The sequence below is a fragment of the Haemorhous mexicanus genome, chromosome 22, assembly GCF_027477595.1.
Source record: "Haemorhous mexicanus isolate bHaeMex1 chromosome 22, bHaeMex1.pri, whole genome shotgun sequence".
Lineage (NCBI taxonomy): Eukaryota > Metazoa > Chordata > Aves > Passeriformes > Fringillidae > Haemorhous > Haemorhous mexicanus.
Window position 1 is genome coordinate 10654683 of NC_082362.1, and position 27680 is coordinate 10682362.

Consider the following 27680-nt stretch of genomic DNA (forward strand, 5'->3'; position numbering starts at 1 on the left):
ATAAATAGATCTATAAATATAGATACATATTTTTCATACCATTACCCACGGCTGTTGGGTGCTTTTATCAAAGTCATCTGACCTGGAAAGCATCTGTTGTTAATACCACTGTTTTATTATTTATCAAATCCATTTCTTCATAGAATGACTAATTTCATACCCACAGCTGCTCCCATCTTCCCTCTGCAGCTGCTCCTTCCCCGGGCAGGTTTGCAGCCCATCTCCAGCTCCCACAGCCTCCTGAGCCACAGGGCAGGCGTGGAACAGGCTCTGTGCTCCTGCCCTGCCAGGGAAGGAGCAGAACGAGGCCAAAGGGCCAGGGGAAAAGCCCTGGGATACCACCAGGAGTGGGGGAATGGGAAACAAATCCCACACTTCCGTAATCTGACTTTTTTGTTTTCCTGGCAGCACAAAAGCAAATATTTTTACCTCTTTATCAGTTTGGGTTTAGGGTGAGGAGGAAAAGAGCTGCCAGAACAGGAACAGAAATGACAAAAGCCAAGCCCCCACCAAGACTTAAAGTGATTTTAGCTCATCTGAGCTCCCCGTGAGCTGACAGGGGAATATCTGTTGCCACAAGGAAGCAAATTCTCCTGCCAGGCTGCTCCCTTCGGGTCCTGCCCTGATTTCCAGTGCTCTGTGACCACGTGTGGAGCACACCTGTGTTCATGTGTGACTCCTGCAAGGGGCAAGGAGGAGGATTTCATCACCAGGGCACTGCTGGGACTGAAGTCACCTCTCAACCCCCACCTGGCTTACTCTGGGCTGGCAATGGTCCTGGGGAGAGGAAATCTGGAGAGATGGTTCTGTGGTCAAAGTGTGAGCCACAGACCCAGCCTGGATCCACTCCCAGCACTCCCATTCCCACACCTGACCTGGGATTCACTGGGATAACACAGGGCTCCACTCCCAAACCCCTCCAAAGGGGTTTGGAGTCACCCAGCAGGGCTGAGGGGGTTAATGGCACTGGATCTGCTCACTCCTGATCTCCCACAGCAGAGAACCCAGCAAGCTCTCAGAACTGGGAAGGTGTCTGAAAATGGGGAGCAATCTGTGAATTACTGCTCTGGCTGAAGGTAGTTTTCTGGTCCAGAAAACACTCAATAAATTAAAAAGATAAAACCACAACCCAAATGTGCCGAGCTGCAGTTTTCTGAAAGAAGCAGTTTCTCAACTTATTCTATCGGATCCAGAGAAAAAAGTGCCAGATGTTCTTCCTTCAGCTTATACGTATAAAAACATAGGATAAGCAAAAATCCCTCCATGCCAGGACATTTAACCAAACTAATTAAAGAAATCTTCCCTTTCCACCCCCTGACACGTCCTCCTTTGGCAGCAGAGTCACTCGGAGCTGCTGCCTCGCACAAACAACCCTGGCAGCAACAGCACCCGCTTGGGCACGTGCTCACCCACTTCAGCACCTGCCCAGGGGCACCTACAGCTTGGACCAGCATCCCCCACACTCCCCACACTTCAATGTCCAGAAACAGAACCACACCAGGGATGTGAGGATGGGGAGAGCAGTGGTGGAGCCTGCTCTGACGGAGGCTCAGGGGCAAAAGCTTCGTTACCAGCATTACCTGTGTAACCTCTGTTTCTGCTGAATCTCCAGATTTTGGGATAGGGGCTGTGTTATCTGTTTAAACAGATCACCAGGAGGCTTTTACACATGGCAATGACCTTGTACAACTCAAGGCTTCAGCAGCACTGGGCACAGCTGACAGAGAACACTCACTGTGGGGGACAACCCAGCCCCTCTTCTGGAGCATCCTTCTCAGCTCCCTACAAAAACCCCAAAAGATTCATTAGCAAACCCAACAACAGAGAGCACAGGTGTGTGAAGAACAAAAGCAGCCCCTGTGCACGTTGGAGAGGACCTGCCCAGTCTGCTCCCTGTGAGCCACAGAGAAGGAGCCAGCACACCAGGGAGGGAGGGAGGCAGAGTCTCTCCCTGTTTCCATATCACATTTTTGGGCACGCTGCGAGAGCTGCCTCTTTTCTCAAGGTCACCAGGCTGATTTTAATTCTGCCTGTTGTATGCACACTGCCTGTCTATGGAAATGTTGCATTTTGTTCTCCTCCTGTTTCTGGCCTTTCCTCAATTAACATTTCCAAACAGTCCCACAAGGCTCAGAGTGCTCCCTGCTAATCACTTGGTTCCTGCATTCGGGAAGCAAAAGGGGCTGGGTTTCATCAGCTGGGTAGATTCATAAGCAAGAACTTATTCGTGGCTTTTAGAGTTTCTTTCTGCTCAGAGATCACCAGGATTTGTGCTAATTTCTCTGTCACTCAAGCTGGCAGTGACAGTGACAGTGAGAAGGCAAACTGAGCTGGTACTAAATGACCTCACTCCTCAAGGCAGCCTCAGCTGGGCACACGACGTGGGGTCTCTAACACAAGCTCACCCCCTGCAAGTGTGACAGAACCACGATCACCACCTAGAAAACTTCAGAGATATTTGCACAACCCTCACTTCACACTTCCTGAAGAGACCAGACTTTCCTGAGTGCTGCTGCAAGTGGAGCCTCTGCCCTCCTTCAGAGGAAGCACCCCCAGACATCTCCTCCTCGGGGCAGCTCTCGCTCGTCCCCTGCTCTGGATGGAACTCCCATTAGGGGTACAGAATGAAGCAATAAGGTGTGACAGACAGTGCAGAGCGGGGCAGTTACTGCAAGCCTCAGGGGGCTTTGTGCAGCGTGGGGCCAGGGGCAGCATGGCTGCAAGCACCTGAGACATTCCCTGGTCTCCTGGAGGAGCGGGGCTGTTCTGAGCTGGGACCTGGGGCTCACACTGGCCTGGCTCTGGTTAATTTTACACTTCACGCCAGGTGCCCCCACACAGCAGCCACAGGCACGGCCAGGAAATGAAAAGACAGGGGAGATGGATCCAAGAACTGGCAGCTTTTCCTTTTTGCTTTGTGTTCATTAACACTGAGAGCTGGGCGAGCCACGGGCACGGCGCTGCCCCAGGGACACTCACAGTCCCCCCACCCGAGGAGAGCCTACCTGCTGGGGCAAACTGGTGCCAAATGGGAACACTGGCAAGTGTCCCCCAGCCCTGAAAGCAGAGCAGTCTCCTCATGCTGCTGCCATCCCAGCTCCCACTCTGGATGCCCAGCTAGAGGAGAACTGGTGACACGGAGCAGAGATGTCAGTGCTGCTCTGCGGCGCTGCAGCCGTTAATGTGTTTAAGAAATGAATATTTATAAGCTGGATGTAATATTAAAAACACACACATATAAAATATTAACATGGCACATGTCACTGCTGCAATCCAAACAGACAGGTGTGACTGATGGTGTTCACCGACAGGTGTGTAAATGGTAAATAATATTAACTAATGAATCTCTGCAGCCCTCACGTGAAGTTTAGAAGCAAATATTTGCTTAAACTCTCTCCAAACCCCCTGTGGGCAGCTACTGCTGCCCTGATCCCCTGGAGGAGATAAACACTCCTCAGCTGTGTCACCAAGGGTTCAACTCTCTGCTCCAGCCCCAGTCCCCAGGATGGATTTCAGGGGAGGGAGCCCAGCACAGCCCTGGCACTCTCTGGAGCCCCATTTGAGGAGTGGTGCAGCTGACAGGGGAGCAACAGCCCAGCTCACCTTGGGAAGCAGCAACAGCCACACTGCCTGCACTCAGAGCTGTGACACGCTTCTCACCCAAAGCCCTTAAAGCCTTTAGGATGGAAAAAAGCAACATTGCTGTGCCTGTGGATGCTTTCCCCAAAGCTGTGGGTCAAACCTGCTGGAGCAGCTCTCCCTCAGCCCTGTCCTCCCAAAGCACAACCTGGGAGCTGAGGCAAGGCTCCCTCCAAGCCCTTCTTAGGTGCTACAGCCAGGCTGCTGCCAAGAAAAGCTACACTCAAAATGACCAAATTAGGCAATTATTTCTATAGATTTTAACTACTCTTTTCTCAAAACTGCCTGGGGATGTATTTTTAAATGCACATGACCTTGCTTGACTTGAGGGAGATGGCGATAAACAAATAATTGCAGTGACTTAATTATATTTATATCTCATCTATAAAAATGTCAATTATAACTTCAGAGATCAGCTCCAGAGCCGAGGTTTTGGCAGCTGGACAGAACACAAAAAGCTATTTTTCTCCTCAGAAAAGCCTCCTCTTCAGCCAAGGCACAGCCAGTATCTCCCTGACAGCATCACCCCTGACTCTCCCAAGAAACACAGCCCTTATGCCAACTGCTTCCCCTGGACAAGTGCATCCATGCCCTGAAATCTGCTGGATGGACACAGCACAGCCAGGGAGCTCAACCCTCCCCTCCTCCCCGAGAGCAGAGCCCCTGGCAAGGCTGGGAGAGCCCCTGTGCTCTGGGGTGTGCCTTTGGTGGGATGGGGGGCACCCACCTTGCAGCCTGAGCTCTGTGGGCTCAGCTAAACCCCCAGCCCTGGCACACCTCATGGGGGTACCAGCAGTGTCCTGGTGCCCCTCTGCAAGGGCCTGGGAGCCTGAGGGATGCTCAGCCACCCTCCAGCCCCAGGCACAGCCAGAGGCCAGCCAGCCCCTGCCTGGGCAGCCTCCTCACAAGCACAGGGCACAGGAGAACTCTGCAAAGGCTGCAGAAGCCCCAGTGAGTGACTGCAGAGCTCCGAGCAGTCAGCGTCCCTCCCTGGGGATGTCTGAACCCAAACACCCAGGATGCTGTCTGTACCCTGCAGACAGCCTGCCTCGCATTAATTTTGTTTAGTTTTAAGATTAAAGGAGTCCAAATCACACGTTGTCACTTCCCTCCTCTCTCCACTGCCATCCTTAACTGTGCAAGAGGGTTAATTGATGTGAAAATAACTCTGGGGGCTGGACGGCTTTGAAAAACATATAGAATTACACTCAGCACCTGCAATTACAGCTTGGGGGGGTCACTCACTCAGCATCTCGGGCTTTCTGTGAGTCCAAGACATGGGGCTGCTGTGATGAGGGTCCTGGACAGCTCCTGGAGTGGCTGAAGGCTGCAGGCACCCAAGGAACCAGCACAGGCCGGGCAGGATCACCCAGGGCTGGGACCAAGGGCATCCCACTGGGGTGAGGAACCACTGGGCCCCTTCTCCTGGCTCACCTCACCTCACGCTGGGATCAGCTCAGGACAGCCCTGGGGTGACCTGGCTGTGCCTCCCTCCCTGCCCCTCCTCTGCAGCCCCTGCTGTGTCTGGTGCTTGGGCTCAGCTTTGCTGGGAACAGCAAACCTCCCACAGCCCAAGGGCACGGCCCAGCCCAGCACATTGAAATGCTTCCTGGAGCTCCTCTCCATAATCAAGTTAGAAGGACATCATCATCCTGCCAGGCTCCCTCCACCCCCAAAGATCAATAACTAATGCTGAACTCCAGATTTTATCTGCACTTTGCAAGGGTAACAAAATAACACCACCCTCTTTTTTTCCCCTTTCTTTCCAATTACTGAATCCTTTCAAGATTGACCCAGTAATTTTCAGCTCTATGAAATTTTAAGCAGTGAAAAAAGTGACAGAAGTGATCTGCCAGAATGTTGGGAGAACTTTTGTGTGTGGATTTTAGAAGACTGCAGGAATACAGTAGTACAGAAACAGAGGATCACCAACACTTTCTTTCTAAAAAAAAAAAAGGCACCTAACCAAGCTGACCCAGGGATATTTGTTTATCAGGGGCTGGTTCTTTGTGTGCCCAGAGCCAGAAGAACCCCTGGAAGGAGACACCCCAGTGATTCTAGGGATTGTCTTGCCTACAATACACCAAAACATACCCACTCCAATCTAACACAGATTTTGCAGCCTGCCTTTAATATGGATAAACAGATCAGCATGAAATGCAAGAGCTGAGTCTCATTTTCCTTAGAGAACATCCAGGAATAGCTGGACATTAAAATACCCCTGGCAGAGACACAGCATGACTGGCCTGATGGCATTTCTAAGGTTATAGAATCATCAAGGCTGGAAAAGACCTCCAAGATCAAGTGCACCAGAGACACAAAGTGCTCCATGCCAGGCATGAAGTTTTATTTTGGGTGGGGTTGAACACCCCTCTTCCTCTGCCTGGCTCAATCCCTGCATTTCCACCGAGCAGGTGAGTTACACACTCCCAAAATACACACACAGGAGCAACACACACGTGCCAGAATTATGTCCACAAACCCTCTCCATTTTCTTGCAAGGAAATTTCTCTCACCTTCCAGCAGCAGGGAGTGAATTTGGATCCCTCTCCCTTCCCAGGCCCATGATGACTCCAGGCACAGCCCGGCGGCAGCAAACCACAGCGGATATTTTATCTGCCATTCCTCCTTCCCCTGGCTAATTTGAAGATACAGATTGCAACCCACAAGTGGTTTCAAGAATTGCCATTAACACTGTTGCTGCACACTACTGCATGTTAAGCACGCTTCCAACACAATCAGAGTGCCACAATTTGTAAAATCTGGGGTGATTTTATCGGCGGTCGAGGCGGCAGAACTCACTTCATCACCACAGCCCCGAGCCAGTTCATTAGGCTGATTAGCACGAGCTACCTGAGCAGAGCAGGAAGAAATGCCACAAAAGGCTGGATAAATTCAAGGGTGAAGATGAAGAGGACTCTTACTCTGCCTTTTGTACTTGATTTTTCCTCCCACCCGTGCCTGGCAGGGTAGGGGCCCAGAGCTCAGCCCCCTCTGTCCTTTGGCAGCTGTGCAGCCCCTCTTCCCTGCTCACAGAATTTGGGCTAACCCCAGCAAACAAGCAGCACTGTCCTTCACCCAGCAGTGGGTAAGCCTGTTCCCTGGGATACAGCCTCCCAAAGAGAGCTGAGCCTCCTGAGTGCCAGAGAACTCCTTTCCCCACCAGGAGAGGGACCCCAGCCCCACCCGTCCCCAGAGGGACAGGCCTGGGTGCACAGTCTGACTCTGGGGCACGGGGGAGGTTGTGGGGAAACATCACCTCCACCCAGGGGCTTTTGGAGCCTGCTTTTGGTCCTTAGGGCCTTCTCATTCCTCCCCACTTAGACCTCATCCAGGAGCTCACACTGGGATGCTAATGCAGAGCAAAATGTCATGGCTTGCATGTAGGAAAAACAAGCTATTAAAAAAATTAGCCAATAAATTCACAGAATTCCCAGGGGGTTATAAAAAAGGATGACCTGTTGCCTCTCATCTTCAACACACAGAGTGGGGAAAAAAGCTCTTTGTGAAAACCCCAAAATGTTTCACAGCAGCTAAGGCCCAGACCTGCAGCCCTCATCTTCAGCACACCTTTAGTCCTGGTAAGTCAGTGGGAAGATGTTTCTGGACAAGGAATGCATCCTGTGGGGCTCATTACCCAGGCTCAAAGCTGCAGGCTCCCCAAAGAGCCCAGAAATGCTGAAGCAGGGCTGCAGCAGGGCTGCTAGAGCAGAGCTCAGCACTCCCAGAGCAGACACCAACACTTGCTGTGCCCTCCTGCCTGGGAAGTGCTTACAGCAGCACAGAGCCAGGGACAGAGCAGGGGTCACCTTGGCAACACCAGACAGGCATCCTGCAGGAGGCACAGGAAGGGCTCACAGCCCTGCCCTGCTCTCCTGTCCCTGCAGAGCCTCCTGCCCACCCTGGCAGCACAGCCTGGGCAGGGCAGGCACAGGGAGCTGAGAGCACAGAGAGCTCACAGCCAGGTGGGAACCCAGCCCTGGGATTTGGGACACTTCAGCAAATGGAGCCCAGCCCCACCTGCCAGAGCCAGAGCTGCTGAGTGCCTGCCTAGCTGGGACCTGAGCCCCCCAGCTGCCCCCAGACCACAGGGCCAAAGCTCCACACCAGGCAGCTTTTAAATGCAACAAACACCGTGCTGAGATCCTGATGGAGAGCAGCATTTATGGCCCTTTAAGGGGGATTTCATGGGGAAGGCTGGAAAACTCCCTGGATACAAAAGGAAGTTGTCACAGGTTGAACTTTTCAACCAAAGCAGGAGCTTTGAAGAGGTCCCTGTTACAGATGGAAGGGCACTGGCTGCTCACAGCCTCCCTGGCTGGAAGAGCTCATCTTCCTGAGCAAGGCTTTTGCTCGCTGCTGCTGAACTTCCCAGGGCACCACAATCCCTGACTTTGGTCATTAGACTGACCAGGAAAGCTACTCCTAACAAGAAAATCCACGTGCACGGGGCATTCCACGCCAACCACCCCTCCTCTGCTACCTGCAGGACAGAGGATTCAGTGCCATGGATTTGGCCACTGGCTCATCTCACTCAATCTGGTTTTTGCTCCCCCATGCAGAAGCTGCCACACTGTGAGGTCAGAGCTCCCAGTCCCTCTTACCTCTATGCCTGTTGGTCGTCTTGTCAAACATGAGCATGGCATCCTCTACCTGCAAGACAAAGAGGGGAGAGTTGTGCTTTAACACAGCTGGCAGCTCAGACCCAGCACACACCAGGGAGGGGCACAGGGCAGGAGCAGAACTCCTTGGCTCTGGCCAGGGACAGCTTCTCCTCCTGGAAACCTGCTGCTTTCCCCTCCCTGCCCTGGCTGACAGCTGATCCTGAGGCAGAGAAGGGACCAGTGAAATGTTGGCCCTAACCAGCCAAATATCAGCAGCTCTTCCAGTTCACATCAATCCTGGCCCTGCCTCATCTCCCTTCTGCAGGGAGACCAGAAGGGCCAAGGGAGGAAGTGTGGATGCAAACCAAGCCCATGACTCCTCCAAATTTAGAGTCACTGTCTTGGTTGAGAATTAGGTTAAAAGAGGTAGGAGCAGGGTAAAAACTGGTCAGCCAAGAAAAGTATTCAGAGGTTTTCAAAAGGGCTTTTGAAAAGCTGCAGGAAAGAGGGGAGAGGGAGGAGGGAGAAACTTTAATTCGCATCAGGCTCGGCATTTCCACTTCAGAAGAGAGATGACTGATGAAACGTATTGAAGTGCAACCAAATTGCTTTCAACTTTCATTAGGATTTGCATGATTTATTCCACCTCCATTTAATCTGTGCAGCCACACCTAAAATTTTGCACTTATTGCACAAGGATGTGGTGCTGGGGTTGATTCCCCAGCGTTATCACACCTTGAGCTGCTGCTCTGAGGCTGCAGGAGTGGGGACAGGTGGGTCCCATGTGCCACTGGACATGGCCTGGGCAAGCTCTGAGGTGAAATTACAGACTTGCAATTCCCTGCTATAAACTCAGGGATGATGAAAACCTCTTAACACTGAATTACAGAAGGTGTTGCAGCAAGGAAGAAGAACTTTAAAGAAAAGGTTTCATCCTCTAAAGGACTCCACTGTTTGTCTGGGGTGTGGCTTTGGGTTTTTTTTTGGTTTTTTGTTTGAGGTTTTTGGATTTTTTTTCCCACCAGTAATTTTTCTGTACTTCCTTGGGCTTGTACTCTGGCTTTCTATAAATCATTTATTTGAGCTAAGTGATTTACAATGCAGTGACATGCTCTCCTCATCCCACACCGTGCCACTAAAGGGTCCACCTGTCCCCCCAAGTGCCCTCTTAGGCAACAGACAGACATCCAGCCTCTGTCTGTGAAATACTTCTCAGCCTTGGCTGGGGAGAAAGAGTTTGGGAAGGTGCTGACAACACAAGCTGAACCTCCCTGGGGTTCTGAAGGACTGTGATATGTTCCAGGAGATTGTTAAAAAAATATAGTGCAGCAAAATCTTACACGATGCCTGAAATTCATCTGAAAACCTGTCTCTGCTTAAGTTGTTCTTAACTTTTTTAGTCAAAATGGTTTGCAGAAAGTGCCAGCAGTGGCCTGAGAGGGTGCAGAAATGCAGGTCACCTGATACCCATCTTGACTGAGACCCAAAGACGCTGATGCACTGAAAAACCCAAAGTGCATCAAGCACAGAGCCCTCTGTCCTGCTGTCTGTCTTCCCTCCAAGGGGGAAAACTCACCAGGATGAGCAATACCAGGAGGCAGATAAGGACCAGGCTGCCCTTCACCCTGCATGCTGCTTATCTCTGCTCCAGGGTTATGTTTGCTCAGCAATCTTTATTTTTCATTCTCACAGGTCTTGGCCTCACTGGAACCAAAAATTACACATTGCACCTGCTGCTCCTTCCTGGGGCATCACAGCTCCCCGTGCCACCCTCTGTGCCCAGCCCTGCTGCTAAAGGTTCAATTTGGGACTTTTCTCCCTCCCACCCCATCCCAGAGCCCCAGAGCTCCTGGAGGTGCAGGAGCACAGACCCAGCAGCCCAGGGAGGTGCCCTGTCCCCCAGGCTCCACTGCCCTGCCCAAACGACACCTCCTCCTGCAAGGACATTACTGGGGACTGCAAAAAGGCTGCTGGGCTGGTTAGGGAGAGAGGAGAGGCTCCAGCCTGGCCATGCCTCAGCCACTGCTGGCAGCAGCAGCAGCACAGAGCTCCTGTGCAGCCTCACTGTGCTCCTCAAGGGAGGCCAGGGCAGAGGGGGGGCTGGCCCTGGCACCAGCCCCAGCACTGCAGGGCTGAGGGGCTCTGGGTGCAGCCCCCAGCCCCACTGGGCTCTGCAGCTCCCTTCCCTTCTCCCACCTGTCCAACACACACCACCCTCTGGGCAAAGAGGGCTCTGGGCCATGTGTACCAAGCTGGAATGATGATCTTGGCAGGGATCTTTTTTATGCAAATAGATCCCTATTAGCAGTAACGAGCACAGGCTGCAGGGCTAATCCAGGAGGGAGGTTCCTGGGGCCCCCAGGAGCACAGGCACCCTGCAGTGGGCACTGCCCCCCTCCAACAGCACCAACTGCTGGGACCAGGGCGGGCAGCAGCTCCTGGAAAAGGGTCAGCCCTGACACTCCACCTATGAAACCTGCACGGGGGGAGCGTCTCTGCAGCTGAGTTCAGACGTGGCCCAAGTATGCCTTGAAGAAAAAATGATCAGTGGGGTGTTCTTTGAGCCAGCTGGTGCCCTTTCAACAATGTCTAATTGGTTATCTTTTCTCTTTCCTAAGGTCAGAACATTTTATCTCCGTCTCTGCCCTTTCTGTGCTCACCCCACCCTGCGTTATTTTTTAGGGCAGCCATTGTGGCAGAAGAATAGCATCTCTCCTCCATAGTCCAGTGACACAATGAGACTTCTTGAAACCTCCTGAATAGATAAAGTGCAGTGGCAAAAGGGAAATTCTATTAACGCTTTGCAAAATAAAACATCTGAGAGCTGCTGAGACGAGCAGGAGAAGAAAATCAATGTGGAGAGGGCAGCACGCTCAGAAAAACTTTTCACCAGTTGCAAAAAGGTGGCGAGGGTATGGGAGGGAGGGGGGAGAGAAACTTATTAATGCAGAAAACCCATCAATGGTATGGAAATCTGGCAGAACAGCAAGAACTCAAACGAGAAGAATTTGAATATACAAAGGGCTGAATAGAATGAGCAAAGCACCCTGCCTCACACACACAGCCCGTTTCTCACGGCTCTCGGGGAGGCAAACACAAGCAGCTTGTTCAAGTTTTCATCAAGGAGAAACAAGGGGCACAGCCAAGGTAACCGGCAGTAAACCCTGCACTAAGCAAAGTGATCCCTGTTTCAGGGAAGGGAAAAAAAACCCAGCCCAGAGCTGACACTCAGCACATTCAGGGGCTGTGGCTGCCCACGTTAACCCCCTCCTCCAGCCCCTGGCTCAACCAGTGCTTTAAAGATGCTCAACTGCAACTCTTCCAGGTCTCAGCTCACACTCTGCACACAAGAGGCAAGGAAGGTTTTTCCAGGGCTAGAAGCAGGACTGGAAGATGGAATTGCCAGCTGCAAGGCTTGGCCATCCCCCACCACGTGCTGCTGGCTGGACCCCAGCCCCAGGGAAGCCCTGGATGCCCCAGCACAGGAGGGGAGGCTGAGCCACCTCCACCCAGGGCACTCAGACACCAGCAGGCAGCCCACAGCCCACTCCTCACACGGGGTATGGCTCCATATGGAGCTTAAAGGAGCTGATCAATGCAGACTCCTTCTGAGCACCAAGTGAGAGTTACAAAATGAACAGTCTCAGGACTCGGGGTAACTAAAAAAAGGAAGAAAACAAAGACTTGCCAGTGAACACTGGTTACAAATGGACACTTAAGGCCCCCAGACTCCTCTGTCCCAGCACAGCCCATCCATACAGCCAATGCAGACCCAGTTTCTTACATAAAGCCTAACTAATGGGCTTCAGTTTATTTAACTTCTTTTTTTTCCAATCCACTTGGGGCTCTGAGAAAAGGAAGGGCTCTACCACTTCATTACTCACTGCCTGGAAGGAGGAATAGGGGAGAATAGGAGGAAAGAAAAAAAACCTGGAGGAGCCAAAGGCTTTAATAATCCTAACAGTTCCCAGGGTTATTTAAAATATGCCCAACCAGTTCACAAAAGGCTCCACGGAGATAAATGTATTTGATTTTCTTCCACTTTAATGGAGGCATACATTTAAAGCAACAAAACCAGGGTGACCTAAATAAAATGACTATTAATTGTACTCAGAAAGTCTCTGAATTTAATGCAAGTGATCCAGCCCAGGAACACACAGTATTCTCCAGTCATTCCTCCTACTTTCCTTGCTGGCATTTTCAACTCCTCTTTTCCACGAGGAGCTGCTCAGCCCCAGCACAGCCCCTGGTCACTCACACTGTCACCAGCAGGCTGAGTGCCCTCCAAAAGCCAGCACTGCTTCCAGAAGAACCTCTAGGGTGGTGCTGCAGGAACTGGAGCACTGTGCTGCCACTGAAAGCAGAAGGACAAAACCAGTTTTCTTTTCTGGAAAACTTTAAGCCTCGTCCTGTATCCCTCCAACTGCACAATGCCAGCAGGACACAGCCCCAAGAGGTGCCCATGGAGCCTCCTTGTGAAGCCAACCTTCCTGGACAGGGTGCCTGTGTGCACAGGAGCACCACCACCACTCCACACCTCCGTGCTCTGCTCCTTCCATCCGGGTCAAGTTTACTCACTGAGTAAAACTCCCACAGTGAAAGCAGCATAACTGCACTGAAGGGGCACACAGCAGCCTCTGGGCCTCCCCATCCAGCCCAGGGAGGTTTTCCTGATCCAAACCCCGGGTTTCCAACACATCCAGAGCAGGCTGAGGTGTTCCTGTGCTCCCCAAAGTGTTTTCCACACTCCCAGGCAGATCTGGCACTATGGTCTCCATCCCTTCAAGGTGAAGAAGAATTAGGGCAGACCAGTGGATTGACACCTGCATGGATCACGGTGGCAATTCCAGCTGGGTCTGGGGAGGGAAGGAATCACTGAAGGATGACTTCCAGCCCCACACAATTTGGCTGTGCCTCTCCTCCCTCCATCCTGACTCCTGAACTTCACAGGTCTATCACCTCTTCTGCTCTTCCAAGAAAAGTGGGCTGGATATTCTGGCCTAATTCCTCAAATTGTTTATCCCACTGCACAACTCCTCCAATATTTTGTTTTCTGAAGCAGAAAAACCTTTTAGCTGCCAGTGAGCTGTCAGGTGCTGGGATTTGAAATGTGCATGTGAAATCCAGCGAGCTCCTACAGATTTACAACCTCCCCCCACACAAATTAAGACAAATGCCTATTGCATGGCAGACAATTTGAAACAGCTCCCCCACACCGGGCCTCTGGGCTTGATTACAACAGAATTAAACAAAGAAACAAATTATCCCCCCCCTCTTTCTGTCACAGACATCCCCTCTCCCAGCACAGCTCTGTCTCCTGCCCAAGGGCTCCCCAAGCCCCCCGACCATCAGCCAGGTTCCTTCAGCAGTGTCCCAGCACAGGGGAAGCTCTCAGTCAAGACAGCAGGTAAAGGAACATTCCAAGAGTCCTCAGCAGTTTATAATGGGATGGGAGCTTTGCTTTCATCAATGCTCCCTGTTATTAATGCCAGAGAAGGAATTAATGAGAAATGGATGGCCACACCAGCCCCAGCCCTGAGGGTGGCTGGTCCCTCTGCCACCCCCCACCACGCTGACCCCACCCTGGCTCCAGGGACCTCCAGGCTGGGAGTGCCACTCCACCTTCCGGGGCAGCCCTGGCTCCCAGCTCCCTGGGGAGGGATTCACTCACTCCTCTGTGCTCCCCGGGGTGCTGGGGGCACGGGGGGAGCCCCTGGCTGAGCCCTCCCTGCCCAGTGTGCCCTGGGCACGGACTGTGCACCACGCTAACAATCAAAGCCATACTGTGCAAGCACAAATTCCAGTGCTGGCAATTTTTCCCCCCAGCAGTCAAGGCTTTAAAAAGTCTTCTTCAGCAATTATAGCTAATAAAACCACAATTTCATTCAACACACACATATCATTGTAACTAATTTTGCTCCATCAGGGCTGAAATTAAAACAGTCATTCAATCACGTTAATCTCAGGGCTCGCTCACCAGCCGTGCCATGGCAAAGAGCATCCCCAGTGCTTGCCAAAATGCACTGTGGCTACTGCTGGCCTTCAAAATGCTCCTGCAAAACACGAGCACGTTACTCAAGGCTCACTCTACCAAGGGGGATGTAAGAATGACTAATGCTCTCCAGAAAAAACAGCTTTCCACAGCAGGACAAATTAAACATGACTTCACAGAGCATTTCTCATTAATTCCTTCTCTGGCATTAATAACAGGGAGCATTGATGAAAGCAAAGCTCCCATCCCATTATAAACTACTGAGGACTCTTGGAGTGTTCCTCTACCTGCTGTCTTGACTGAGAGCTTCCCCTGTGCCCCCAGATCTCCAGCACCTGTTAGCTAACACCACCAGCAGGGAACACCCCACCAAAGCCATGAACAGCTCAGAAACATCAACACAGCTCCTTCCTCAGCCTCGGGGGCTGCAGCAGCAGAGAGGGGGGCGAGAAGAGCAAGGGGAAGAAGGCAGGCCAGTGGCATAAGGCAATAGCCTCCCCAGCAGCAGAATGGCTGGGATGGACAAACTCCCAGGGACATTTCTCCAAAGGGGAGATACACCCACACACCCAGGGAGAGCCACGGGGTCCCTGCATGGCAGTGGGACAGAGCGAGCCAGCCTGGGGGGCAGTTCTGCCAAGGAGGGGTCCCCCATCCCCCAGGCACAGCACCAGGAATTCCAGGGATGCCTTCCACTGTGGAGATGGAGCTGCAGGCAATGCAGAGAGGCAGAGCTCCCCTCTCCCAGCTGCAGGGCAGGGCTTTGCAGGCTGTGCTGCCAGGGAACAGCAGAGCTGCCTGGTCAGAGCCCAGCCTGGCAGGTGACTCTGCAATCAAGTCCTGCAGCCAGGTCTAATTGTCCAGAACCATCCCTGCCCTCAGCTCAGGCTGCTCTCCCCTGGGTCCCCTTAGCTCGACAGGAAAGCAGGCTCCAGGGCTGCATTTCTGAAATGGATTCAGAGAGGCAGGAGCCAGAGGGACATCCCTGTCCCCTGCCCTTCTCCAGGCCAGCAGTGCTGCTGGGAACAACTCCCAGCTGCAGCCCAGGGCTCTGGGACCCTGAGGGAAGGGGGTACAGGGGTACACCCTGCAGCAAGGACCTGAGACAGCTCCTCGAGGTCACCACAGACACAAAACCCCAAGGACAGGGTGAACAACCCTGCTGTCAGAGCCTTCACCCACGGAGAACTGCCCCACAAACCTCAGGCTGGACTGCAGAGTCCTGCTGAGAACGGGCAGGGATGTGGCACTGCCCAAAGGCCACAGCCTCAGTGTCCCCAGGGACAGCAGCAGGTCCCACGTGCCACCACCCAGGGCTGCCTCAGTGTCCCCAGGGACAGCAGCAGGTCCCACGTGCCACCACCCAGGGCTGCCTACATCCTGGAATAGCTCTGGGTGGTGACACAGATGGCACATGGCACACAAGCAAATCAAGGGCTCCTGCAGTGACACATTTTGTACCCATCAGTGTAACACACTCACACTGACCTGGCCACAGACAGAGGTGCCACAGCTAAAGCCAGTCATCCAGTCTGGAACTGGGGTTAAACCACGGAGCTCCTGCTACCGCCCTTCCCCAGAGAGGCAAGAACAGAATCCTGTTCCAAACATCGGCTGGAGAGGATCCAGCCTCCCTGACAAACACTTAATTCACCCTGCCTCAAAACATCCTTGTGTTTTACCCATCCCACAGACTAGGAAGAGGGTGGGACTAGAAGGGAAATTGAGTTACAGGCGTTTCAGTGACCTGCACGTGGCCCCAGAGCCAAGCACCGTCCTGGAACTCTGCCTCAGCTCCCTGCTGGCACTGGGGATCCCCCTCCCAGCTCTTTACCGAGGCCCCATCTCCCTGCACAAGTGCACAGACTGTGCATTATTGCCTGCAAACTTCCCCAACAGCAGAACAACTTCTGGCAAGCGTTTCCTGGTGGGATCAGAACTGAATGAAGAGCCCAAGCTCCATCACCCTGCTCCCTGTGCCCTCCCCACCTGCCTGAAGGAGCCATCACCAAATCAAAACCTGAGGCAAAGCCACACAAGGGACACTTTTCAAATGTACACACAACACTTCTAACTATTCTTTTGGGGCCGTTGGGTTTACAGGTTTAAGCTTCTGATGCTGAAAGGCTGGAGAACTTCTGCTCTTGGGAAAGCAAAGGCTGAGAGCTCCCTGCAAACCCACCCTCAGCTGAAGCACAAACAGATCAAGCATCACAAGAGTCACCGTCACAAGCTCAGAGGAGCTCCTTTCCTCCCCAGGTGCTCTCAGGCCAGGTGGGCCCATGCAGGGAGGTGCCCAGGGGTGCCGTGGGGCAGGGCAGGACCCTCTCCTCCCCTCTGGGCTGGCAGCACAGCACTGCCACGCTGGAACATTGCTCCTTCAGCATTCCAGCCGGCCAGGTGCGAGGCGTCGGAGATTTTACTTTCACGGAACATTAGGCACCGTCAGCAGAAATAATTCTTCCTCCCTTCACAGGGCTCCTTTGCATATTAGCACTGCAAAGTTGCAATCTGTTTGCTTTTCCAAACCCCATTCGGAGGTGCTGCCCACCAGGCCTGGCTGGAGCTGATCCTGGCAGTGCCAGGGCTGCTCCAGCCCCAGCCAGAGGAGGGGCAGCCTGCTCTCCTGATGGGCTTTGCCAGCACCACTGCCTGCAAAGCCAGATTTACACACGGTCCTCCAAGGGGACATTGCCACCTCACTGATCACAGCACCAGCCTCTGTCCTGGCTTTGCTGCAGCCACAGCACTCGAGTCCAGAGGAGGCCAGCGAGAGGACCAGAGTGGGTTTAGAGGGGATATGAGGCAGAAGTTCCTCCCTCTGAGGGTGGTGAGGCACAGGCTGGCCAGAGCAGCTGTGGTGTCCCATCCCTGGCAGTGCCCAAGGCCAGGCTGGACAGGGCTTGCAGCACCCTGGGACAGTGGAGGGTGTCCCTGGATGGGCTGTAGTGTCCCTCCCCTCTGACACCATCCTGGGATGCCATGAATGACCTCTGGGCTTTCCCTGAGTGCCCTGAAGCCACAGACAGAATCCCAGCTCAGAGCCCTCCCTGCTACTGAGGACACCGAGAAAAACTCCATTCACAAGAACCCCGGGTGCTTTCACAGATGCCTTTGCAGCAGTCCCAGGGCAGGCCAGGCTCAGGGACACAGATCTGATTAAGAGACATCCTGAGCAAAGTAACAGGACCGGGTTTAAAGAGCTTCCTGCTGCCCTTCCGTAAATACCTGCTGAATAAGTGTGAAGATAAGACAAGGATTGCATTACGAGGCTTCCTGATGCATGAAGGGCTTTTTTATTGCCCAGATTTGAAAAAAATAAAGGATGAACAATTGCCACAGCCAGCTCCAGCTAAAGGCTCAGCTGCAGAATCAAACTTCAGTTTATTAGCAAAGGAAAACTCATCTAAGTTCTCTTTGACTGTAATGAAAAAAAGTTTCATTTTATTTCCTGCTGGATCCTTTTCCCTTTTATTGTTCTTTTCATATACTGACTTGCATATTAAGGAATATTTTTCCAGGGCTGTTTGTTCTAAACAGAACTGTCCTCGCTTGTTTTTCCACCCCAAATCAAACACAGCTTATCTCTCTACATTTAGGGATTTTTTTAATTTATGGGAAAACCATCTGCAAACCAGACCCTTGCTGTGACAATGCTGATGAAGCTGCACTCGTGAAGGTGCCTTGTTTTTGGCCAGGGGGTCCAAGCCCACCCTCCAACCCTGGCTTTGCAGCAGGTGGAGGATGGTGGCTGCAGCAGCTCTGCCTGTGCAGAACACTCCAAATCCTCCCCCCCATGCAGCTGCTGACAGGGTGAGTGGTCAGAGAACTGCACTCTCACCAAACTCAGTACTCTGATGACACACCACGTTTCACCAGTGACTTTGAGGCTGTGGCAGCAGCCCCCCCACACAGACAGGCTGCTCGCTCCAGCAGCGCCCACGCACAGGAAGCACAAGTGATTCCCCCACTGCCACAAATTAATGGTAAGAACAGGAGAAGACAAGTCCCTGGCTTTGCTTTCAGAACCTGCTTGGACAGACCAGAGCTATGCAACACCCAGAGCCTGGGATGTGGATTTTCCTGAGCTCAGAGCCCCAGCACATCCCTGCACCACCCACACCACAAGCTCGAGAGGAGAAATAACCAACACGAAGCACTTGCTCTGATTTCTGCTGCTCAGGGCTTTGGACTCTTCTTTACTTCTTAAAATACCCCAGTTAGTCTTGATGAGAGGGCAGGGGCCCGAAGCACTTGAGGGAATGATTCTCTGAAGCCTGTTCAGGGCAGAAATCATCATTATGTTAAATCATCATTACGTGCTGCAATCGCCGCCGCAGCCCCGGCTTCCAGAACGGGGAGCAGGGGACATGAAATGCCACTGCCATCCCTCAGGACCTGGGGACACTCACTGCAGCCTGGCCCTTCCACCCCTGCTCAATCAGGGCACTCAGACAGGAACACCAGCTTGGGCTGCCAGGATGGGATTTTCATGCACCACCTTGATTCTGCTCCCTGCAGCTCCAGCCCTTCCCACTCCGGAGTGAGCCACAACAAATGCTGGGAAAGGCAATCCTCCAGGAGAGCAGGCTATTAAGGCTGAATCTAATATTCAAAAGAAAGCAATTAGTGGTGCTGCCGTGCTGGGCACAGCTCCTCTCCCCCCTGCCCTGGGAGGTGTGAGCAGCCCGCTCTGCCCGGGTCAGCCTGCTGGAGAGGGGCTCAACGCCCAGAACCACGGCTGCTGCTGCCTAAATTGAGTTTTCACACGTGTCAACAACACCAATCTCATCAGCCTGACAGAGCCTCACCCAGGCATCTGAAACCAAGGTTCAGCTGCAATTTTTAATTACCCCTGGACGGCATGGGGATTACAGGGTAATCACTGGAGCCGGGATCCTGGAACCACGGCACTCCTCCTTTAAAGCCTGCTGAAGGAAAAACAAGGGCTGCTGTTCTGAGAGGGCTTTTTTGTTGTTGAAGTCAATTCAACCTCCTGCTCCTGACATCACCAAAGTGCTTTCTTTGTGAGAAAGAAGCAATTTTCTTTAGTTTATAAATGAAAATTTAAAAAAGAAACCTACTCCCCCACTCTTATTATCAGTGTAACGAGGACTCAAGGCACAGGCACTGAGGGAGAACTGCCCGTACAAACACAAGATGGTTGAATAACACTTCACACGTGAAAATGGCCCAGAGCTTTCCAAAGGTGCCATTTCCAGGTGTGCCACATGCAGGGGACAGGTGTCTTCTCTCCTGTCTACTGCAGACTCCCCAGGGCCCAGGTTCTGCCTCACCCAAACTGCTCCCGAGGGAAGCTCCCACCTTTTCACTCCTTCTTCTCCCCAGGCCCTGGAGAACAACCCTGCCCTCCCTCCTCCCTCTCCGCAGGGCCCAACAGCTGCCTTTGAAGGGTTTGTTTGAAACCTCTTGGCTTCAAACACTTTTTATTTCTTGCCCAAAAGCTATTTGAATGGATTATGTCCCAGTGATGAATCTCTCCTAGAAACGTGACAAGAGCCTCTTGAATCACGGCAAACAGGCTCGGTAAATCAAACAAACGGCAAAAACGGGCAAAGAGAGGATCTGGGTGTTAAGAATGAGGTGACAGGTCCACACATCAATCCCTCCTGACTGACAAGATGTCCTTCCAAGATGCGAGAGACATTTTTCAACTCTGCTTCCCTGACTCCACATTATTTCACAGAAATAACGCCAAATACAATAATTAAGCTGCGATCTTGGTGGATTGTTCACCATGATAATTCCACCTTTGTAATTCAGCTTCAAATAAACCCCCTTTGTTCTGTCTTATTACACAGATTCTGGTATCATTCAAGTATATTAACTGTAGCCTATTACTGTCACACAAAAATGCTCCCTGAGCCATAGCAAAAGGCTCCCCAGACAAAACTTTATGTCATGTTAATCCAAGCTTTACTAACGATGGGGATATATAACTGTATTCTAATTGTGCTTTGTGTTTCTGCATACAAAAATCAGAAAATATCAGAAGTGACAGAGGCAGCCTTCCTCCAGTCCAGCACCAGCTCCTCGCCAGGATGGCTCTGCCTCCCTCCTCCTCACTAGAACAGGGGCTAAAAGCAGCGGGGAGCAGCTCCAGCCAAACCCCAGCTCACGCCAAAGTCGAGCCTAAGGCACAGAGGGAAAACTGGGCTGGTGGTGCTAAGTGCTGCGGCTGCTACTGCAACAGAAATTAATACCCTCTAAAATAGCACTTAAACAGGGATAATCAGTATTATGGAAATTGTACATGTTTAATTCTTGAGTGTCTGCTGAAAACATTGCGTGATGAAGGACTGTGGGAAGCGGAGCGTTCATTCTGAAGCCAAGGCTTAAAATAGGCACAGGGAAAAGAAAGGGGGGAAAGAAAAGGAAAGAAAGAAAAATAACCTGGAAACAAGCAATGAAAAGAGTCACAAATTTATAATTGGGCATTTCCAAGGGGTGGCTGCAAGCTGGGAAATGGATTTAAGAGAAAGTGCAAGGCTCTGTCACACACGACAAGGCTGAGGCAAATGTTCTCTGCAATATTTTGCTTGTGCTTTTGCTAACCCAGTTTTAAGTGCACTAGAAATTAGATTTATCCCCTCCCATAAGTAAGGCCACAGCTCTGATCTCACACCCAGATCCACAGCAGGCTGCAGCAGCCAGATTTCAGCCTTGCTGATCAGCTGGAGGACACAGCCCTTTGGACTCCTCCTCATCTTCATCCTCTGCTCATTTTCCACTGCAATCTCCCCCCATCTGATTCCTGTAAAATGTACTTCAGTGCAGTGTTCACCCAGTGAACAGAAGCAGCATGTGAAAGCAGTGAAGCTCCAAGGGAATGGGAGAACGAGTCTGATGGATTTACCTCGGAAAATACCATAAAAAGTCACCTTCTCCCAGCTCCTCTTTCACTCAAACCCTGAAGTTCCACAGCTCACCACTCCAAATCACAGGAGGCACTAAAAACCCAGCAGATCTTCAACATAATGCAGCAAAGTATTCATTAACCTGCTGACACTGCAGCTTCCGGGCTCCGTGTTTTGAGGGTGTTTCCTACAACATGTTTAAAAAATGAAAATGAACAGTCTTGTGTAAATCACAAGACTCCAGAAACTGGAGTATTTAGAAGGAAAAAAAAAAAAATCCACTGAACAGCCTGAAACTCTTGATAAATCATGAAATTTGGCAGGACCCATCTGACAATGTTTATTTTTTTTCCCCCCAAAGTTGTAGTATGCTCAACATTAGATCAAAACAGTTTTCTTTGGCAGACACAGGTTCTGCTCTGCACTCCCCTTCTCCCTAACACACCATATGGACTGTTCTTAATGAAATATATTTAGAGGGATAGTGAACCAGCTCAGCACTGGTGTAAGTGCTGCTTCTCTGCAAGTCAGGGACTAAAAAACATCATGTGTTTTTGGAACTATCACTTTTGATTTATAAGTCCTTAAAAGTGCAGTCAGTAAGCCCAGATTAAAATACCAAATAAAGCTTCAGTGATAGCAAACACAGACACACATACATATATAAAGTAAAATTGCTGCTATTTTTACAAATTGCCTTTAAGTAGCACAATATAAAGAGCCCAATGAAATGAGAAAAACTGGCTTGGACAGCTTCAATACAGAAAAGATAACGAGACAAGAATTTATTAAAGAGTGAGAGGTGTTTTATTCTGCAGGGAGACAGGAAAGGCATTTCCAGGGTTTCTAATATGCTCCTAGGATGGGCACAATGCAAATATCTGCTGAGCTGGAAAGGAGAGCTGTACCACCACAGGGAGGCTATCTGGGCAGTGAACTGGGGTGGATGGCCATGGGGAACTGGGGCCAAACCCAGGGCAGGTCAGTTCAGCCTCCCTCCAAGCCATCTGCCTCCAGCAAGGCACTGGGCACCCAAACACACCAGGCTAAAGCAGGTTCTTTTTTTAGAATGGCCAACTCCTCTGCCCAGAGCCCAGCAGCTACCTGGGGATTTCTGTGGACTCAAAGGAAATCTGCCAGTAATCCCATCAGCAGCAACAAGGCTGCAGTCTCCACAGCACAACAGATCTTTTAAGGAGCAAAGTGCTTTTATTCTGGGGGAAAAGATCTGGGTCGAGACACTTTCAGTTTTGCATTTCCTCTCCCCCTCTCCTTTCCTCCTCCTGGAGCAAGAGGCAGGACAGACAGGCATTATCTAAAAAAAATCTTGCAGCATAATGTCAAGATCGATATGTTGACCTAACAAGTAATGCCAGCCTTGGTTGTGCCTTAATGATGTGATCATTATCTCCTTACCTGAGTGCAGCAGCACTCAGCACGTGGGCAGGCTGAGCACTGCCCAGTGCAAAACACCACAAACACTCCCCCATATGCAGATTCCACACATTTGGTGTCCCCAGGAAAAAAACAAATGAGCTACCCAGGCTCCTGACCATCCAGAGTGGGCTCAATTAAGCAGGCACAGCAGAACAGGTACTGCTGCTGGGGAAGAGCTGCTGTTTCCCTCTGGGAAGGGTTTCAGTGGTGCAGGGGTGCCTGGCACTCATCTGGAGCAGGGACAGGGACAGTGACAGCCTGGAGCCCTCGCTCCCTGCCTGAACACACCTGGACTGGATGGCTCTGGGGGCTCTGCTCCCCTTCCTCCCATTTTTCTGGGAAACACTCAGTTAAACACACACTCACTTCACAAATCCTGTCTTCAGCTGCTGCACCCAAGGCAGCTCAGAAGACTCCCATTCCCCAAGAATACTGGGTCTGGAATGAAAGAGTCTTGGCCACATTTAAAGTGTTTCACTTTGTCCTCATGGACATCACAGACTGGTCAGGACCTGCCTGGCCACCCACCACTGCTGGTGCCAGCTCTGCCAAGAGAAAACAACGTCCCCTCCTTGAAAGCAGGAGCAGAAAAAAACCCATTTTCCACAGGCAGCCCCAGCAATGGCAGAGGCAGGGCCATGAAAGCAGGGACCACAGAACCACAGAGTGGTTTGGGGTGGAAGATCATCTCATTTCCACCTTGCACTGCACCAGGGAGGCAGCCCCACAGCTGGGGTTGGGATGCTGGGATCTGTCTGTCTCCAGGGAGAGGCCGAGCAGAGATGTCACAAAGACAAAGCACACTTAAACCAAGGCTGAAATGTGTGATTTTTGGTCTAATTCCAAAACCCGCTACCTGGTGTGAAACACCTCTTTCAGTGGCTTGTTCTGGCTCTCCCTGGACAACAGCAGATAAAGAGGCAATTTATCATCCAGCTGAAGGCTGTGTGCCACCCTCTGTCCTCCCCAAAGCTCCCTGCCTCGCAGGCTGACCTCCCTGCTCCACCCCGAGGTACCATAGCAACATGAAATTAGCACACACACAACTGCTAAATGAATAATTTACTGATTTCAGAAGAACCTGACTTGCAATTTATACTTCTATTATCTTTTATATCCATGTCTTAACTCCTTTTGTAAAAAGGCTGCAATCAAGCTAAATAACATTTGAAAATCTAATAAGCACATCCAGATTCTGTGCTCTGGGGCCATGGGGTGCAGCCTCATGTGCCCTGATGTGCCAGCTCCCCTGCCCACTGTGGGCTGTGCCCTGGTCCCTGCACTGGGCAGTGCCAGCACCCCCTTCCTCTCCTCCTCCCCAGTGGTTCAGGCCCATCAAGGGAGCTCCAAGCAGATGCAGGAGTATCTCCAGCCTCAGCCTCCATTCTTAAATCTCCATCCTCAGCCTCCAGCCTCAGCCTCCAGCTGGGATTGTTTAAGACCTGCAGCCAGTGAAGGGCAGTGCAGTTCCTCTGGCTGCAATGACAACCAGGTACAAAGCAGATCTGAAAAGGCTCCCCCACCCCTCTCAGAGATGCCCTTCCAGTGACTCCACCGTGTCTTGTCTCTCTTTCCAAAGGCATTTATAAAGGCAGTATGACAGCAGATTCACTCCCAGAGTTATTTACTTGGCTGGGCTGCTGCTGTGACGTGCAGCAGGACGGGTCTCTCCTCTGGGGACACCTCACTCACCCCAGGAGCTGGGGATGCTGTGGGTGCAGCTTCCCACCCTCCACACTGCTGAGAGAACTCGGCTGAGCATCCCCTGAGACTCTGCTAAGCAAACATGCCCAGAGAGCAGCACGGCTCTCCTTTGATTGCTTTGTTTTCCAGGCTCTATTCCTACTGGAGAGCTACTCCTGAGGTTTAGAAATTAAGAGCAGTGCAGCTATCAAAACCAGCCTTTCTGAAGGAGGTGGAGATTTTCAAAGATAACTTCCCACGGGGCAGGTGGGTACGGGGAGAGGAGGGGGAGGCAAACCTTGCCTCGGAGCCTGGCCTCACCTGCACCCCCCAAAAACTCCTCCCAGGTGCCTGGCAGCACTGCAGGGCATGGGGTGTGGTGCTGGCACAAACAACATCCCCCAAGAGTCCACAGGCATCCAACAGGCAAATCACTTGGAGATTGGATTTTTGGGAAAAAAAAGATGAAAGAAGGGGATGGCAGAGTATTAGTTATTTGGTATTTTATTGGTACTTATGATCTGAAACAAAGCCAGGGAGGAAATTCTCTTCCATTCCACAGGATTTTATACTGTGAGCAAGGGGGGCAGGACTCAATCCCGGGCCAGTCACACTGTGATCCCCAGGGATGCCCCAGAGCAGCAAAACAAGAGACTAAAGCTTGTGTGGAGAGGGGTTGAAAGAGGAGAACACAGTATGTCAAAGACTAAAAGCTGTTTAGAATAATAAAACTGGCCCAACAACGCTGCTCTCTGCCAGACTCCCCCATTCTGTGATCAGCTGTGAAAATCAGTCACCTGCCATAAGGGAAAGAACAGGAGCAGGGACTGAGAAACCAGCCCCCAAAAACACAGAAGACCAAATGAAAACAACTAAGTAGGAAAAACTCCCAACGGTGACCTGAGACAGCAAAGTCTTCTGCAAACCTCCTCACAAATGACATTGAACCAATAAACCCAGCTGCACACCTCTCACACCCTGGTGAACACAGATTTAACCAGTGGCAAGGAGAAAAAAGGGGAGACTTTGGCATTTGCATTAAAATGTTATGTAGTTAAATGCATAAAAAACGAAGCAAAACCCAGAACTGAGCTGAGCTGCACCCAACACACCTTGCTTGAGTGTTATTTTTACTAATACAGTTGGGACTAAAAACCAAAATGTGTCAGATTCCAGGAACACCGGAACAGGAGGAAAAAGAACAGTTCTGTTTAAAATCTCTCCTTCCTCTCCCTGTTTATTGTTCCCATCTCTGTTGCTGTCTCAAGCCCAGCTGGACAATAGCAAACAAAGGCTGGTTAAACCCTGTTCTTAGTGTTTTATTCCCCAAATGCCCATCACCTACCAGAGAGCAGAGATAAAAGTGAAGAGTTTGACCTGACCGTGCTCACAATGCAACTCCTTCCCTGTCTTCTGAACAACATAAAAAGGATGTCAGGAGAGCAGATGGATTGGAAGGGAATTTGGAAAACAACAATAACAACAACACAATGAAACCTGAGACCTAAAAGCTGTCTCCATCCAACTAAAGCTCCAGCACCCTGGGAGCACAGGGCGGGCACCAGGCGCCCCTGGCACGGGGAGCAGGGCTCAGGCTGCCACAGACACCCCAAAAACCAGCCCAGAAACCAGCCCAGAAACCAGCCCCAGCAGCTCCCTGGGGTGATGGGAGCACAGCATCCACCACAGACACTTGGCAGCACGTCACAAACAGCAGGGCAGGGTCACTCAGTTGGAGGGGCAGAGGCTCCCAGAGCCCCCCGGACCCTCAGGGCAGCCAGTTCCACCTGGGAGCACCTCCACACCTCCAGCACATCTGTGGGCATCCTTCACCATCACACCTGGCCCTCCTGAGCACCACTGACCCACACCAGGCTCCCAGGAGAAGGAACCCCAAAAAACACAGGAAGTCAAAAACATTGTTAATGAAATATGCTCCAGTAGTGGCCCAAACCACTATGTTATACAAGAGATACACAGCAGAATTTAAAGGAATTACGACATGGATTTAAAAAAAAAAAAATTACATAATAGAATTCTTTCATTTAAGAAGCTTCTTTGCAAAAACCAATTTCTTGCTGCTTTGATTCAATTCAAGATGCTCCAGAACATCCGCACGCTGATCAAAACAAGATCTGGGGTTTATAATCCTCAGAGATGCAGGGGATGGGGAAAGGGAGGGACATGGCACAGCCTGGGCTCTTAGCACAGAGCACATCCCAGCCTGGCCCTTCTGTCCCTGCTCCAGGAACTCCTTCCTGCCCAGCCAGCTCCTGCAGCTGGCCCTGCACGCTGCCACAACACACCGGGGGCTAAGCTGCCTCCTCCAGCCAGAAATTACATTTCTGACAAGAAATCTATTTCTTGCAGGGGCAGCATCATCGCTGGAGAAGTGTCTTCATTAGAAGCTCATTTCATGCCAATGAAGTAACTTCCAGCACTCTGTGATGTTTGAGAAGAAGATGCAAATCACGGCCTATTGCTCAGCATGTTCCTGAGTGCCAAACAATTCCAGCTTGTTTGACAACTCTTCCTTAAGATGAAGCTAAACTGCCCTTTTGTGCCAATTAAAGACTCACCAGAACACAGTCTGAACCTGCATTACTGTTTAATAAAAAGGGGAAGAAACAATTTTCTTCCCTTTTAAAAAAAATACAAACATCTTGCTAAGGACTCTTGTGACAGGAGGTCTTTTTGTTCATTAAGACTCCCCAGCAGTAACCATGATAAAAGACAGTTGTTTCTCTAGGCAGGTCAGAAAATGACCCTCCTTCCAAAGCCCCCACATCCACACTGCAAACACCTCCAAGCAGGCAAGGCTCCCCAAACCCAGCACTCTGGAGGCACCACCACTCTGAAATCAAAGCAAGACAAAGCCACCCACAGAGCCCAGCTCTTCCAGCCCTTCAGTGGAGGAACTCAGCAGTGAGGTGGAGGCTGGTGTGGGCTTTGGGGTTTTAATCACTGCTTTTTTACACCCTGCACTCTTTAAGAGGATGGATTAGAGATCCAGCAGATCTGAAACAATAATAAAATTCTGGCCAGAACCGTCCTGTGAGAAAGCAAAGCAAAGCAAAGGCAGGAGTCACCAGAGCCTCTCTGTGCCCCACCAGCAGCAGAGGCTCTGCAGAGCTGCCTCCACAAAGGGCTTCTCACATGAAGCAGATTTAAGTGTCTCTGACATGCTGAGATAGTCTGTGCCTCACCGTGAGCACAGCTGATGATGCCAAGAGTGGTTTTTCTCTGCCACTTTATACAAGGTTATTTCCATTCCTTTTATTTTTCTAAATTGTTTCATTATGTTTGTCTAAAACCCGTTCACTGCCTTGCAAAAACAAAGGCAGGAACAAGAACAAATCAAACCCCTCAATATGTTGCTCTGGAATTTAAAAGAAGGTGGGAGGGAGGAGAGCAGGGGCAGAAAGCAGCTGCCCAGCACTGAGCTGG

At 51.2% G+C, this 27680-nt stretch overlaps 1 protein-coding gene across 11 annotated transcripts in view; it reads right to left on the minus strand.

Annotated features, from left to right (window-relative positions):
- MSI2 (musashi RNA binding protein 2) overlaps window positions 1-27680 on the minus strand; it is a 204581-nt gene that overhangs the window by 73863 nt on the left and 103038 nt on the right. For all 11 annotated transcript variants that reach the window (XM_059866263.1, XM_059866261.1, XM_059866262.1 and 8 more), the window contains one exon: window positions 8244-8292. In XM_059866263.1, coding sequence (XP_059722246.1) covers window positions 8244-8292 — 49 coding nt within the window. The remainder of the gene's footprint in view (window positions 1-8243; window positions 8293-27680) is intronic.